The sequence below is a fragment of the Saccopteryx leptura genome, chromosome 4 (assembly GCF_036850995.1).
Source record: "Saccopteryx leptura isolate mSacLep1 chromosome 4, mSacLep1_pri_phased_curated, whole genome shotgun sequence".
NCBI lineage: Eukaryota > Metazoa > Chordata > Mammalia > Chiroptera > Emballonuridae > Saccopteryx > Saccopteryx leptura.
In genome coordinates, this window is record NC_089506.1 from 222,987,975 (window position 1) to 223,003,815 (window position 15,841).

General features: G+C 39.6%; 1 protein-coding gene across 1 annotated transcript in view; it reads right to left on the bottom strand.

The window, feature by feature from the left end:
- The window catches only part of LOC136404364 (phospholipid-transporting ATPase ABCA3-like), a 152,484-nt gene that overhangs the window by 45,493 nt on the left and 91,150 nt on the right, over window positions 1–15,841 (bottom strand). Inside the window, exon 16 of the mRNA XM_066383682.1 lies at window positions 3,953–4,103. Coding sequence (XP_066239779.1) covers window positions 3,953–4,103 — 151 coding nt within the window. The remainder of the gene's footprint in view (window positions 1–3,952; window positions 4,104–15,841) is intronic.

Sequence of the window (15,841 nt, forward strand, 5' to 3'; positions counted from 1 at the left end):
AATTTCACTTTAGGTTTTTTGTTTGTTTTTTGAGAGAGAGGCAGGGAGAGAGAGACAGGAACATCGAGCTGCTTCTGTCTGTGTCCTGATCGGGGAATTCAACCAGCAACCTTTGTGCTCCAGAATGATGCTCCAACCAACTGAGCTATTCAGTCAGGGCTTAATTTTTTTTAATTGATTTATTTTTAGAGAGACAGAGAGAGGAGGGAGGTGGGAGGAGGGAAGCATTCATTTGTTTTGTGCTCCATCGTGCATTCTTGGTTGTTTCCTGTGTGTATCCTGACCAGGGATTGAACCTGCAACCTTGTCATTTTGGGACGATGTTCTTAACTGATCGAGCTAACTGGCCAGGGCCTAGGCGCTTTTGTTTTGTTTTTAGACAAATATTCAATATTGTTCTGTTCCATAATAATTTCTGGCTAGCAATGGGGAAATGTTTAGTAGATTTTTCTTCACTGCAATGCTTATTGTCAAAGAAATGGAAATAGAGACCTTTGCTTTAGCAAATTTCTCCCACTGTGACAATATTTGGTATAAATTCCTTTATTCTTCTAAAAAATTATCAATTTAATTTTTTATAAGTGTTAAGGACTATAGCTACTTTATAATTTATTCACATGTAATAGCTACATCAAATGGAAATCGTGCTCAAAGTACAGGAGGTATACATCATTAAATAACAGAAAACGACGTTGGGGAAGCAGTGGCAGAGCCCGGGGAGACTGACTCAGAGAGTGAGGTCACGTGTGTGACAGTTTGTGAGCTGTGGTGCAGGCACATGAAGGATTCCAAGAATAGTTTTACCAGGAAAAGTTTACATTATTTTAGGTTGAAAAGATCTTCAGAAACTGATTCACTTCTTAAACACACCTCTCATTTCCAGTGAGGGACGGGACTACTAACTCTACGTGGGGTCACCCTCAGAGACGTGGGCTCAGAACCTCCATCTTTACATTCCCTCCATGTTTGAGGCTGAACTCCATCTCCATCTAGCGTCACCTGGCTTGATTGGTCCTTCTTTTATCCATCAGTTCAGTCTGACCCCTCTTCCTATGACAACTATTTACATATTGTGTGTGTGTGTGTGTGTGTGTGTGTGTGTGTGTGTGTGTGTGTGAGAGAGAGAGAGAGAGAGAGAGAGAGAGAGAGAGAGGGAGCAAAGGAGCGAGATGAGAAGCATCAACTCGTAGTTGTGTCATTTAGTTGTTCATTGATTGCTCCTCATATGTGCCTTGACCCGGAGGCTCAAGCCAAGTTAGTGACCCCTTGCTTAAGCCAGTGACGTTGGGCTCAAGCCAGTGACCTTTGGACTCAAGTCAGCGATCCGGGATCATATGGATAATCCTGTGCTCAAGCTGGCAATCCTGTGCTCAAACCAGGTGAGACTGCACTCACGATGGCAACCTTGGGATTTTGAACCTGGGTTCTCAGTATCCCAGGTTGGTGCTCTATCCACTGCACCACCACTGGTCAAGTTTTGAGATCATTGTTTTCTTATTTTTGAATCTCCTCAATAGAATCCCTACCCCACTATGTTCAAGACCCATACACTCTATTAAGGATTATTGCATCATCATCATCATCTTTTTCTTATAATGTCTTTGATTTTAGTACCAGGGTAATACTGGTCTTATAAAACAAGTTGGGAAATGTTCCATTTTCTCTCATTTCTAGAACAGTTTGTACAGAATTGCTATTTTTCCTTTATTAAATGTTTTGTAGAACTCATCTGTGAAGTCAGCTAGTCCCAGAGTTTTATGAAAATGTTTTAAAGTATAAATTCAATGTCTTTAATAAATAAAGAGATTTTCAAGTTAATTTCTTCCAGAGTCAGTTTTAATTTGTATCTTTTCTCTCTCTCTCTCTCTTTTTCCTGGTCCATATGATTGAAGTTTTACTAAATTCACCAGTTTTCTCAAAGAACAAACTTACAACTTTGTTTAAAAAATCTCAAGTTCACTTTTGTTAGTCATATTTTGGAACATAGGCATTGAGGTTGCAGTATTTTTTCTAATCTCTTCCTCATGTCTATGTAAGTGCGCAGGTGTAAAACATTCAGAGCTGTTCCCAGTCCAAGACAAGGAAACAATTAAGCCATCAAAGTTTTGGAAATAACCAAGAACCCTCTGTCATTTTATTCTTTTCTGACTATAGTGAAGTATTCTGTGAATAAATGGGCTATGAACATTTTATTCTTTTTAAAATCTTTTTGAATAATTGGTTTAAAATTATTTTGTGCAAGAAAAATTCATTCTGAACTAATCTACTTTCCCCTCGGTTCATGGTTTGCATTTTGTGCTCGACTAGCCCCACCCGCTCTCCACAGCACAGAAATCCACATCTAAGGTGCTGATCCTCATCTGTGCCTCAGAAATTCTTCCTCTTTCTCTCTTCCATGTCCAAAATATTTAGTGGGAATACAGGATGAAAATATTACCTTTACCTGAATCCTTATATTTCGTATTTTATCCTTAATGATACGCTCATTATTCTTGTTTTCTTCTGATAGTGTCCTTTGTATTCAGACGACACAGGGCGGCAGATGGAACGTATTCAAGTGGCTTCTCTCACGTTTCTTTCAGTGACATGATGCCCCTCCAGATTTATAATGACCAGACGGTGCTGAAAGTACCCAACGAACGCCTGTCCTCTCACTCTGCAGCAAGAGTGCTCCCAGAACACACATCCGGCCGTGGTTTCTTTCATGTCCTCCGTTCTCCCTCCGCTGTCTCCACAGCCTACTCACTCCTGCTTCTCGAGAAGGTTCAGGTATACTCTCGGAATCAAAACAGCTCCCAGGGAGCCCTTCCTCTTCTTTTTATTCCTATTGCAGGTGCAGATGTTTATTTTCATGTCTTTATTTATTAGGATCTTGGGTGCCTGACTCCTGGTGTTCCCTTCATTCCACCAGGACCTCTGCACCAGATGGGAGCAGAGCAATGTCCTCGGAGTTCTTCCTCTCTTCCCGGGCGGGGCAGCCCTCTTGCACTTATGGAGTATCTACACAGTAATAACTTCAGACAAGAATATGAAAATCGTGCACTCCTGAAGGTCAGTGATGACCAACACTCTTAGCTGGGATGGGAGTCCCGGCTAGAATGTCAATCCCTGTCTCTCCCCTCTAGAATTAATTTGCCTAGCCACTGAGGTCAAACTCACTGTTACATCTATGTCCTTGTCACTTTTTCTCCAAGAGTTGTTATTTAAGCTACTTTCTTCATACACCATCTTAATATTTCCTTGGATTTTACCATACATAAAGTGTGTTTACTATAGCCCTGGCCAGTTGGCTCAGTGGTAGAGTGTCACCTGGCGTGTGGATGTCCCAGGTTTGATTCCCAGTAAGGGCACACAGGAGAAGCAACCATCTGCTTGTCCACCCCTCCCTCACACGCCCCTCCTGCAGCCATGATTTGATTGGTTTGAGCACAATGCCCTGGGTGATGAGAATGGCTCCATGGAGCCTCCACCTCAGGTGCTAAAAACAACTCAGTTGCAAGCATGGCCCCAAATGGGCAGAGCATCGGCCCCAGACGGGGGCTTGCTGGGTAGATCCCAGTCGGGCGCATGTGGGAGTCTATCTCTCGATCTCCCCTCCTCTCACTTGGGAAAGAAGAAAAATAAATTGTTTACTATGAACATCTTATTATTAGCTATCCTTTATTAATACTAGGAAGCTATAGAAAATAGGTGGCAAACCTCCTCCCCCACAAAAAAACCAAAATTCCCAGAAAGAAAAACATCAAGTGAGCCCTGAATAAACTTGAAGTAGTGAAACAATCCCCTGTTCAGCGAGAGAAATCTTCAGCTATGAACTTCTCGACTCTGGCCAGCAAATGACAGCACACTTGGAGACGGGGCTCATAGCAAAGTACTATTCACTGAGCTCGGAAAATTAAAAACTAATTTTTGGTCACTGAAACTATCCATCTACAACTCTCTGAATCTATACCTGTGTATGTGCTTTTTGGGTAGGGTAAATGATAATTTAGCTCCAGTGTATTTTTCCAAGGTGGCATCTGGAATGTGACACTGAATCACTGCAGAGATCTTTCCAACATCACACTGTGGTTCAGTCTCCATGACTATGTGATATGCAGCACCTGAGAGAAATTGTTCAGAAGACAAAAGGAAGAGGGTTTGTACTTTTTTTAACCTTCTTTAGACCAAGTTCGGTTCTCCATGGTCCAGGTCACCTAGGTCCGCACGGAAGGAGACATAGCATGTCACAAAAGCTTTTGTTTTGACTCTACCGAGGCTCCCACCTAAAATTCCCAAATGTTGCTCCAAGAACCAAGATATTGAGTAAGTAGTAACTTCCTCTGTAATTTCAATAACTTTTGTAGTTAAACAATAATAAGTGTACAGATACAGTAGTTCTATGATGAAAGTCCTCTGTTCTGGCTACTTAGAATTTTTGAAACTGGAATATTAATAAATATTTATATAGTATCACTGGTTGCCCATTGTGTACCAGGTATTAATAGACCCTGGGGATACAGCAGTGACAAAGTTAGATAAAAATCCCTGCCCTCTATGGGGGGAGCTCAATGAGGAGGTTGAGGGTATTATATTGAGTGGAACACTTGAAACCATGTCAACGTAATAAATTAAAATAAAAAATTAAAAAAAAGGTCAGCCAGAATCCAGCTGCTGCCCTTCGGCTGGAGACTCCACAGCAGCGGGGCCAGAGCTGCTGACACTACAAACCCAACGAGCCTGAGCTTCAGAGGCCCCTGCACAGCTGCACTCACAGTGTCATCAAGTTTAAAGAGCTAAAAAAAAAAATGACTGCCCTCATAGGAGCTAGTGTCTAGACAAAGGGAACAGATTATAATAAAGATGAACAGGTCAAAAAATATATTGTTAGGGGAAAATAAAAGCAGAAAAGAGAAGTATGAAAGTATGAAATGTTGAAGAAAGACTTACATTTTAGAAATAATTTTTGATTAGAGACTTTAAAGAAACCAGGGAACTATTGTATTTAGTGCTTTGTCTATATAAAGAAATTACTTTCTAGAATTAAAGAAAAATAATTATAGCTTTTAAGTATATGCATCTAAAATGGTCATTGTATTTACATTAATGTTTCTTATTAAGATTTGTAAAAAGTAAACAGTAAGTATTAAGCATAGATCTCTTATCTTAGAATTTGGTTTATTTGCCTGGCTTATGTAGAGAAAACACTATTATTTCACTCTACAAATGAGGTAATAGTCATCCAGAAGATGAAATGACAGTCATTATTTACTAGCTATGAGAACCAAAACTACTTTTGGCTTTCTTACAAAATGACATATAAATTGGTTTTTGCTCAAAATGATGACACAATAAGCTTCTCAATTATCTTGTCCTCTTAAGATTCAGGTTAAGCATATTTAGAGTTAAGCATCTATAAACAGGGAACTGAATGTTCAAAAGTATTATACCTTTTAAAATATTTAGCTACATATTATATACTATTTTACCAATAACATAAAACTGTGGATATTATTATAAGTGATTTAATTTATTTATTGAAAGCTTATCTTTTTAGAGATTGAGAACTCAATAAAAGAGATAAAGAGTGAACTAATCAAGCTTAGGAAATAAAACTGACCATATGGAGGAAAGAATGAATGATGTCAGAAATAGAAATCTAGGTCAGAGTAATGGCCACGTGAGAGATACTACTGATCTGTCCCCTTGAAATGTCAATAAGTTGAACAGCTATAATGTAGCAAAGCAACCCCAGTTGGGCTCACAGGCATGCCTGAAAGATATGTGCTCCGAATGGACTGAAGGTAGGAAGATTTGAGGAGGGAGCAGAAGACAAAGTGCACTCACAATTGGTTGTGGAGAGAGGAGAGGCCCAGACTGTCTGGTGTTTGTCTGCAAGGGTTCCAGAGAGGAAAACCCCGGAGTGACTGGGGCTCCTTTGGCTGAGAGGAGTGGTGAGACTGAGGAGGAGAGGGGGAGATTCTAAACCAAATGGTGGAAGAACAAGAAGTCATTACCGGTGTACCCATGGTCTGCCCACAGCCTGCACTCAGAGCAGAGACAGAGAAAACCAAAGTGCGGCCCCCAGCCTCCCAGGTCCTGGCTCCCTCACCTCTCCATGGATGGACAGTGGCAGAGACAGACCCCACAGCTAGCTCTCCAGAGCCACTCTCTCCCCGGAAGAACAGAGGTGCCCTGTGTCTGGTCCCCTGGTCTGTTGAGACGTGGGGAGGAGAGCCTGGAGGCCTGGGACTGCCATTGCTAAAGCCACAAAGATGGAAAAGCAAAGCCATGACGTCCTCACAACAAGTCCACCCACCAACGTGACTGCGGCCCCACCTACATCATGGTGACAGCAATTACCCAGCTGAGGCCAGCTCAGGAATTTCAGAGCTAAAACTTGTAATACAGCACAACCCAGTGGAAAAAAAAAAAGCTCTCAAAACTAAAATTTCTTTAGAATTTCATTTTCTTTAACATTTATGTTTGTGATTTTTGTTTTTGATTATTTTGCAGTTTTTCTTCTGTACTTGTCATTTAAAAATTTCTTATATTATTCATTGTATATATAATTTTTAATTTTCATTTTTTTAGTTGTTTTCTTCTGGAGTTCTTTTTTTTCAAAATTATTTTATTTATTTTTTTATTAGTTTTACCTGGGTGACATCAATAAATCAGGGTACATATGTTCAAAGAAAACATGTCCAGGTTATCTTGTCGATCAATTATGTTGCATACCCATCACCCAAAGTCAGATTGTCCTCCGTCACCTTCTATCTAATTTTCTTTTTTTTTTTTTAACTTTTTATTTATTTATTTATTTATTTATTTATTTATTTATTTATTTATTTTTTACAGAGACAGAGAGTGAGTCAGAGAGAGGGATAGACAGGAACCGAGAGATGAGAAGCATCAATCATTAGTTTTTTTTCATTGCGCATTGCAACACCTTAGTTGTTTACTGATTGTTTTCTCATATGTGCCTTGACCGCGGGCCTTCAGCAGACCGAGCAACCCCTTGCTGGAGCCAGTGACCTTGGGCTCAAGCTGGTGAAATTTTGCTCAAACCAGATGAGCCTGCATTCAAGCTGGCGACCTCGGGGTCTTGAACCTGGGTCCTCTGCATCCCAGTCCGACGCTCTATCCACTGTGCCACCGCCTGGTCAGGCAACCTTCTATCTAATTTTCTTTGTGCCCCTCCCCCTCCCCCTCTCCCTCCCCCCCCGCCCCTGTAACCACCACACTCTTGTCAATGTCTCTTAGTCTCGTTTTTATGTCCCACCTACGTATGGAATAATGCAGTTCTTGGTTTTTTCTGATTTACTTATTTCACTCCGTATAATGTTATCAAGATCCCACCATTTGGTTGTAAATAACCCGATGTCATCATTTCTTATGGCTGAGTAGTATTCCATAGTGTATATGTGCCACATCTTCTTTATCCAGTCTTCTATTGAAGGGCTTTTTGGTTGTTTCCATGTCTTGGCCACTGTGAACAATGCTGCAACGAACATTGTGCTGCATGTGTTTTTACGTATCAATGTTTCTGAGTTTTGGGGGTATATACCCAGTAGAGGGATTGCTGGGTCATAAGGTAGTTCTATTTTCAGTTTTTTGAGGAACCATCATACTTTCTTCCATAATGGTTGTACTACTTTACATTCCCACCAACAGTGAATGAGGGTTCCTTTTTCTCCACAGCCTCTCCAACATTTGCTATTACCTGTCTTGTTAATAATAGCTAATCTAACAGGTGTGAGGTGGTATCTCATTGCAGTTTTGATTTGCATTTCTCTAATAACTAATGAAGAAGAGCATCTTTTCATATATCTGTTGGCCATTTGCATTTCTTTCTGGGAGAAGTGTCTGTTCATGTCCTCTTCCCATTTTTTTTTATTGGATTGTCTGTTTGTTGTTGAGTTTTACGAGTTCTTTGTATATTTTGGATATTAGGCCATTATCTGAGCTGTTGTTTGAAAATATCATTTCCCATTTAGTTGGCTGTCTGTTTATTTTGTTGTCAGTTTCTCTTGCTGAGCAAAAACTTCTTAGTCTGATGTAGTCCCATTCATTTATTTTGTCTTCACTTTCCTTGCCTTTGGAGTCAAATTCATAAAATGCTCTTTAAAACCAAGGTCTATGAGTTTAGAACCTATGTCGTCTTCTATGTACTTTATTGTTTCAGGTCTTATATTTAGGTCTTTGATCCATTTTGAATTAATTTTAGTACAAGGGGACAAACTTGTCAAGTTTCATTCCTTTGCATGTGGCTTTCCAGTTTTCCCAGCACCATTTGTTGAAGAGGCTTTCTTTTCTCCATTGTGTGTTGTTGGCCCCTTTATTAAAAATTATTTGACTATATATATGTGGTTTTATTTCTGGACTTTCTATTCTGTTCCATTGGTCTGAGTGTCTATTTTTCTGCCAATACCATGCTGTTTTGATTGTTGTGGCTCTATAATATAGTTTGAAGTAGGTATTGTAATACCCCCAGCTTCATTCTTTTTCTTTAGGATTGCTTTGGCTATTCGGGGTTTTTTATAGTTCCATAGAAATCTGAGGGTTTTTTGTTCCATTTCTTTAAAAAATGTAATTGGAATTTTGATGGGAATTGCATTAAATTTGTTTATTGCTTTGGGTAATATGGCCATCTTGATTATATTTATTCTTCCTATCCAAGAACAAGGAATATTCTTCCATCTCATTGTATCTTTTTCGATTTCCCTTAACAATGCTTTGTAGTTTTCATTATATAGGTCCTTTACATTCTTTGTTATGTTTATTCCTACATATTTTTTTGTTGTTGTTGCAATCGTGAAGGGGATTATTTTTTTGAGTTCGTCCTCAAATGTTTCATTGTTGGCATATAGAAACGCTATAGACTTTTGTGTTAATTTTGTATCCTGCGACCTTACTGTATTAGCTTATTGTTTCTAGTAGTCTTTTTGTAGATTCTTTGGGGTTTTCAATGTATAGGATCATGTCATCTGCAAAAAGTGATACCTTTACTTCTTCTTTTCCGATATGGATGCCTTTTATTTCTTTGTCTTGTCTGATTGCTCTGGCTAGAACCTCTAGCACCACATTAAATAAGAGTGGAGAGAGTGGACAACCCTGTCTTGTTCCTGATTTAAGGGGGAAAGCCTTCAGTTTTGTGCCATTTAATATGATGTTAGCTGATGGTTTATCATATATGGACTTCATCATGTTGAGATATTTTCCTTCTTAAACCCATTTTGTTGAGTCTTAAACATAAAATTGTGTTGTATTTTTTTTTTGTATTTTTCTGAAGCTAGAAATGGGGAGAGACAGTCAGACAGACTCCGGCATGCGCCCGACCGGGATCCACCCGGCACGCCCACCAGGGGCGATGCTCTGCCCACCAGGGGGCGATGCTCTGCCCCTCCGGGGAGTCGCTCTGCCGCGACCAGAGCCACTCTAGCACCTGGGGCAGAGGCCAAGGAGCTACCCCAGCGCCCAGGCCATCCTTGCTCCAATGAATCCTTGGCTGCGGGAGGGGAAGAGAGAGACAGAGAGGAAGGAGGGGGGGTGGAGAAGCAAATGGGCGCTTCTTCTATGTGCCCTGGCCAGGAATCGAACCTGGGTTCCCCGCACACCAGGCCGACACTCTACTGCTGAGCCAACAAGCCAGGGCCTTGTGTTGTATTTTATCGAATGCCTTTTCTGCATCTATTGATAAGATCATGTGGTTTTTTTCTTTGTTTTGTTGATATGGTGTATTACGTTAACCGTTTTAGGTATGTTGAACCATCCTTGAGATTCTGGGATGAATCCCACTTGATTGTGATGTATTATTTTTTTAATATGTTGTATTCGATTTGCTAGTATTTTGTTTAGTATTTTAGCATCTGATTCATTAGAGATATTGGTCTGTAGTTTTCTTTTTTTGTGCTGTCCTTGCCCAGTTTCGGTATGAGGGTTTGTTGGTCTCATAAAATGTGTATGGGAGTATTGCTTCGTCTTCAATTTTTTGGAACACTTTGAGTAGAATAGGAACCAAGTCTTCTTTGAATGTTTGATAGAATTCACTAGTATAACCGTCTGGGCCTGGACTTTTATTTTTGGGGAGGTTTTTAATAGTTTTTTCTATTTCTTCCTTACTAATTGCTCTGTTTAGGCTTTCTGCTTCTTCTTGACTCAGTCTAGGAAGGTTGTATTGTTCTAGGAATTTATCCATTTCTTCTAGATCAGTGGTTCTCAACCTTTCTAATGCCATGACCCCGCAATACAGTTCCTCATGTTGCGGTGACCCCAAACCAAAAAATAATTTTGGTGGCTACTTCATAACTGTAATTTTGCTACAGTTATGATTCGGAATGTAAATACCTGATATGCATTATGTATTTTCCGATGGCTTTAGGCAACCCCGCTGGGGTCACGACCCACAGGTTGAGAACCGCTGTTCTAGATTGTTTAATTTAGTGGCATAAAGTATTTCATAGTATTCTACAATAATTCTTTGTATATCTATGATATCCATGGTGATTTCTCCTCTTTCATTTTGGATTTTGTTTATATGAGTCCTTTCTCTTTTTTCCTTGGTAAGTCTCACCAAGGGTTTGTCAATTTTGTTGATCTTTTCAAAGAACCAGCTCCTTGTTCTATTAATTTTTTCTATAGTTTTTCTGTTCTCTATTTCATTTATTTATGCTCTGATTTTTATTATCTCCTTTCTTCGGCTGGTTTTGGGTTGTCTTTGTTCTTCTTTTTCCAGTTCCTTAAGGTGTGAAGTTAAGTGGTTCACTTGGGCTCTCTCTTGTTTGTTCATATATGCCTGAAGTGATATGAACTTCCCTCTTATTACTGCTTTTGCTGCATCCCATAGATTCTGATATGTCGTATTGTCATTTTCATTTGTCTGTATATTTCTTTTGATCTCTACACTTATTTCTTCTTTGACCCATTCATTTTTTAAAAGTATGTTGTTTAGTTTCCACATTTTTGTGGGTTTTTCCCCCTCTTTTTTGCAGTTGAATTCTAGTTTCAAGGCTTTATGATCAGAAAATATGCTTAGTACAACTTTGATTTTTCTGAATTTGCTGATGTTGTTTTTGTGGCCCAACATATGGTCAATTCTTGAGAATGATCCATGTACACTGGAGAAAAATGTATACTCTGTCACTTTGGGATGAAATGTCCTGTAGATGTCTATCATATCCAGGTGCTCTAGTGTTTTGTTTAAGGCCAATATATCTTTATTGATTCTCTGTTTGAATGACCGATCTAGAGACGTCAGCGGTGTATTGAGGTCTCCAAGTATGATTGTATTTTTGTCAGTTTTTGTTTTAAGGTCAATAAGTAGCTGTCTTATATATTTTGGTGCTCCTTGGTTTGGTGCATATATATTAAGAATTGTTATGTCTTCTTGATTCAGCATCCCCTTAATCATTATGAAATGACCATTTTTGTCTCTGAGTACTTTTGCTGTCTTGTAGTCAGCATTATCAGATATGAGTATTGCTATGCCTGCTTTTTTTTGGATGTTATTGCTTGGAGTATTGTTTTCCAGCCTTTCACTTTGAATTTGTTTTTATCCTTGTTGCTTAGATGAGTTTCTTGTAGGCAGCATACAGTTGGATTTTCTTTTTTAATCCATTCTGCTACTCTGTGCCTTTTTATTGGTGAGTTCAATCCATTTACATTTAGTGTAATTATTGATACTTGTGGGTTCCCTATTCCCATTTTATACATTGCTTTCTGTCAGTTTTGTGTCTTGTTTGATTCTTCTCTTTTGTTTTTCTATCCTTTGTTTTTGTTTGGTTGTATTCCATACTTTTTTCCTCTGTTGCTATCTTTTTTTTTTTTTTTTTTTTTTTTTTTTTTTTGTATTTTTCTGAAGCTGGAAATGGGGAGAGACAGTCAGACAGACTCCCGCATGCGCCCGACCGGGATCCACCCGGCACGCCCACCAGGGGCAACGCTCAGCCCACCAGGGGGTGATGCTCTGCCCCTCCAGGGCATCTCTGCTGCAACCAGAGCCACTCTAGCGCCTGGGGCAGAGGCCAAGGAGCCATCCCCAGCGCCCGGGCCATCTTTGCTCCAATGAAGCCTTGGCTGCGGGAGGGGAAGAGAGAGACAGAGAGGAAGGGGGGGGGGTGGAAAAGCAAATGGGCGCTTCTCCTGTGTGCCCTGGCCGGGAATCGAACCTGGGTACCCCGCACGCCAGGCCGACGCTCTACCGCTGAGCCAACCGGCCAGGGCTGTTGCTATCTTTTTTAAATCATGTGCTTCTGTGGTGGTTTTTTCAAGGGTGGTTACCATTAAGTAATGAAAGGGTTCCTACCCTGTTCATTGTAATGCACTATCTTGTGAGTACTTCTGTACTCCATCGTCCTTTGCTGTTAATTTCCGTCCTCTCCCCCCCCCCCCTTTTTTTGTTTTTGTTGTCACAGTTTAAATTTGGTTTTATTGTTTTCTTGGTGGAGCTTTTACTTGTGGTTTTGTTTTGTTTTGTTCTTTGTATCTGGTTGGAAAACCTCCTTTAGTAATTCCTGGAGTGGGGGTTTTCTGATGATAAATTCCCTCATCTTTTCTGTATCTGTGAATGTTTTTATTTCTCCTTCATATTTGAAGGATAGCTTTAATGGGTATAGTATTCGTGGCTGAAAGTTCCTCTCTTTCAGGACTTTAAATATTGGGGTCCACTCTCTTCTAGCTTGTAGAGTTTCTGTTGAGAAATCCGATGATAATCTAATAGGCCTTCCTTTATATGTTGTATTCTTCTTTTCCCTGGCTGCCTTGAGAATTTTTTCTTTGTCGACGGTTTGTGCCAATTTCATTATGATGTGCCTTGGAGTAGGTTTGTTGGGGTTAAGAAAACTCGGAGTGCTATTTGCTTCTTGAATTTGAGGCTTTAGTTCTTCCCACAGGCTTGGGAAGTTCTCATCTATTATTTGTTTGAATATGTTCTCCATTCCATTTTCTCTCTCTTCTCCCTCTGATATACCTATTATTCTTTTTTTGGGGGGGGGTATTTTTCTGAAGCTGGAAACGGGGAGAGACAGTCAGACAGACTCCCGCATGCGCCCGACCGGGATCCACCCGGCACGCCCACCAGGGGCTACGCTCTGCCCACCAGGGGGCGATAATCTGCCCATCCTGGGCGTCGCCATGTTGCGACCAGAGCCACTCTAGCGCCTGAGGCAGAGGCCACAGAGCCATCCCCAGCGCCCGGGCCATCTTTGCTCCAGTGGAGCCTTGGCTGCGGGAGGGGAAGAGAGAGACAGAGAGGAAAGTGCGGCGGAGGGGTGGAGAAGCAAATGGGCGCTTCTCCTGTGTGCCCTGGCCGGGAATCGAACCCGGGTCCTCCGCACGCTAGGCCGACGCTCTACCGCTGAGCCAACCGGCCAGGGCCCTATTATTCTTATGTTATTTTTTTTGATGGAGTCAGACAATTCCTGTAGGGCTTTCTCATTTTTTAAAATTTTTGAGTCTCTTTCTTCTTCTCTCTGTTGTGCCTCAAGTTGCTTGTCTTCTATGTGACTAATCCTACCTTCTATCTGGCCTGTTCTATTAGCTAAGCTTGTTACCTTGTTTTTTAGCTCATGAATTTTTTCATCTCTGTTTGTTTTTATAGTTTCAATTTCCTTGGTAATATATTCTTTGTGTTCATTGAGTTGTTTTCTGAGCTCCCTAAATTGCCTTTCTGTGTTTTCTTGTATATCTCTTGAATATTTTTAGGATTTCTATTTTAAATTCTCGTCATTTAGCTCCAAGGTTTCCAATATATTAAATTTTTTCTCCATTTATTTTTACTCATCTATCTGCACTACCTCTCTGTCTTTTGTATCCATGATATTCGATTTCCTTTTCCTTAATGGCATCTGAGGGTGGTTGTGTTGATAGTACTTTGCGTTTAGTGTGGAACTGCTGGAGGCTCCAAGGATAGATTTTTCTGTCTCTGGTTGAAGATCTTGTTGAATTTTTGGGAAGATTTATTGGTATTACTCCTTACGGCACTATTTCTCTGATGTCACCAGCCCTGGAGTTAATAATAATACCACTCTCAAATTCCATGGAGGCAGAAAAAATCAAATACAGCTACACAAGACAGAGATGTAGTTCAGAAAGAAAATAAAAAAAATCTCCAGAAAGCAATGTCTATCACATGGAAACCTTGAAGTTAAATAATGGAGAATTTAAATCTGAAGTTCTGAAAATATTCAGAGATGCAAGAAAACACTGACAGGAAACTTACTGAGCTCAGTAAACAAATCAATGAACAAAATTAGCACTTCACCAATGAGATGGAAACTTAAAAAACAAACAGAGAAGAGCTTTCAATATATGAGTTGTAAAATGAGTTAGCAAGTTTAGCTACTAAAACAGGCCAGATAGAGGCAAGAATCAGGGACATTAAAGACATTTTTAGTTAAAATGCTACAGAAAGAAAAAGAGCAAGACTCACAAATTTAAAGAACTGAGAGAGTGCTACAAGAATTGTCTGACTCCATCAGAAAGAGCAATATAACAATTATGGGAATATCAGAAGAAGAAGAGAGAGAGAAGGGAATGGAGAGCCTATTCAAAGAAGTAATTGATGAGAACTTTCCAAGCCAATGGAAAGACTTAGATCCTTGAATCCAAGAAACAAACAGAACGCCGAGTTACCTCAACCCAAACAGACCCATCCCAAGGCACATCCTAATAAAATTGTCAAAAATCAGTAACGAAGAAAGAATCCTCAAGCAGCTAGGGAAAAGAAGAACATAACATATAAAGGAAGGTCCATCAGGCTATCATCAGACTTCTCAGCAGGAACTCTACAAGCCAGCAGAGAGTGGACTCAAACATTCAAAGTATTGAAAGAGAGGAATTACCAGCCAAGAACACTATAACCATCAGTGTTATCCTTCAAATATGAAGGAGAAATAAAAACTTTTGCAGACATGAAGAGGCTGAGGGAATATATTACCAGAACCCCCCCCCCTGCAGGAAATATTCAAGGGGGTTATTAAACTAGAAACAAAGAACAAAACAAAAAAAATCAAAACTATTAGTCAAACTCCAGCAAGGAGTTTTATTGTGACAAGGAGTCACAATAAAAACAAGGATAATCTGTGACAACAATAACAAAAGGGGAGAGGATAAACATCTGTAGCAGCAAAGGAGGGTGGAGTGCAGAAGCACTCATACAGCAAAGGACTCTAGTGCATATGAAAATATTTCTCTTATAAACTAATGGTAACCACCCAAGCATGGTACAACCTATATAAATCAGTCAATGTAATACACCACATTAACAAAACAAAGGGGGAAAATATGATTCTATAAATAGTGCCGAAAATGCATTTGATAAGATACAACATCCATTTATGTTTGATGCACTCAATAAAATGAATATAAAAAGAAAGTGCCTCAACATAATACAGGCCACATAGGGTACATGATCAGCCATTACTATACTAAATGGTGAACAAATAAAGGCTTTTCCTCTAAAATCAAGGACAAGACAAGGCTGCCCACTCTTTCCTTTCTTATTTAACGTAGTTCTGAAAATTTTTACCAGAGCAATCAGGCAAGAGAAGGAAATAAAAGGCATACATATTGGGAAATAATAAGTCATTACTTTTTTCGATGAAAATATCCCGTATATAGAGAACCCAAAAGACAACTCTAAAAAACTATTAGAAACAAACCAATACAGTAAAGACACAGTATACAAAAGTCTATTGCTTTTATATATACCAATGATGAAACTTCAGAAAATAAACTCAGAAGTACAATTCCTTTTACAATTGCAACAACAAAAAAATAAATTACCTAAGAACAATATTAACAAAGAATGTAAAGACCTATATACTGAAAACTACAAAGCATTATTGAAAGAAATTTTAAAAGA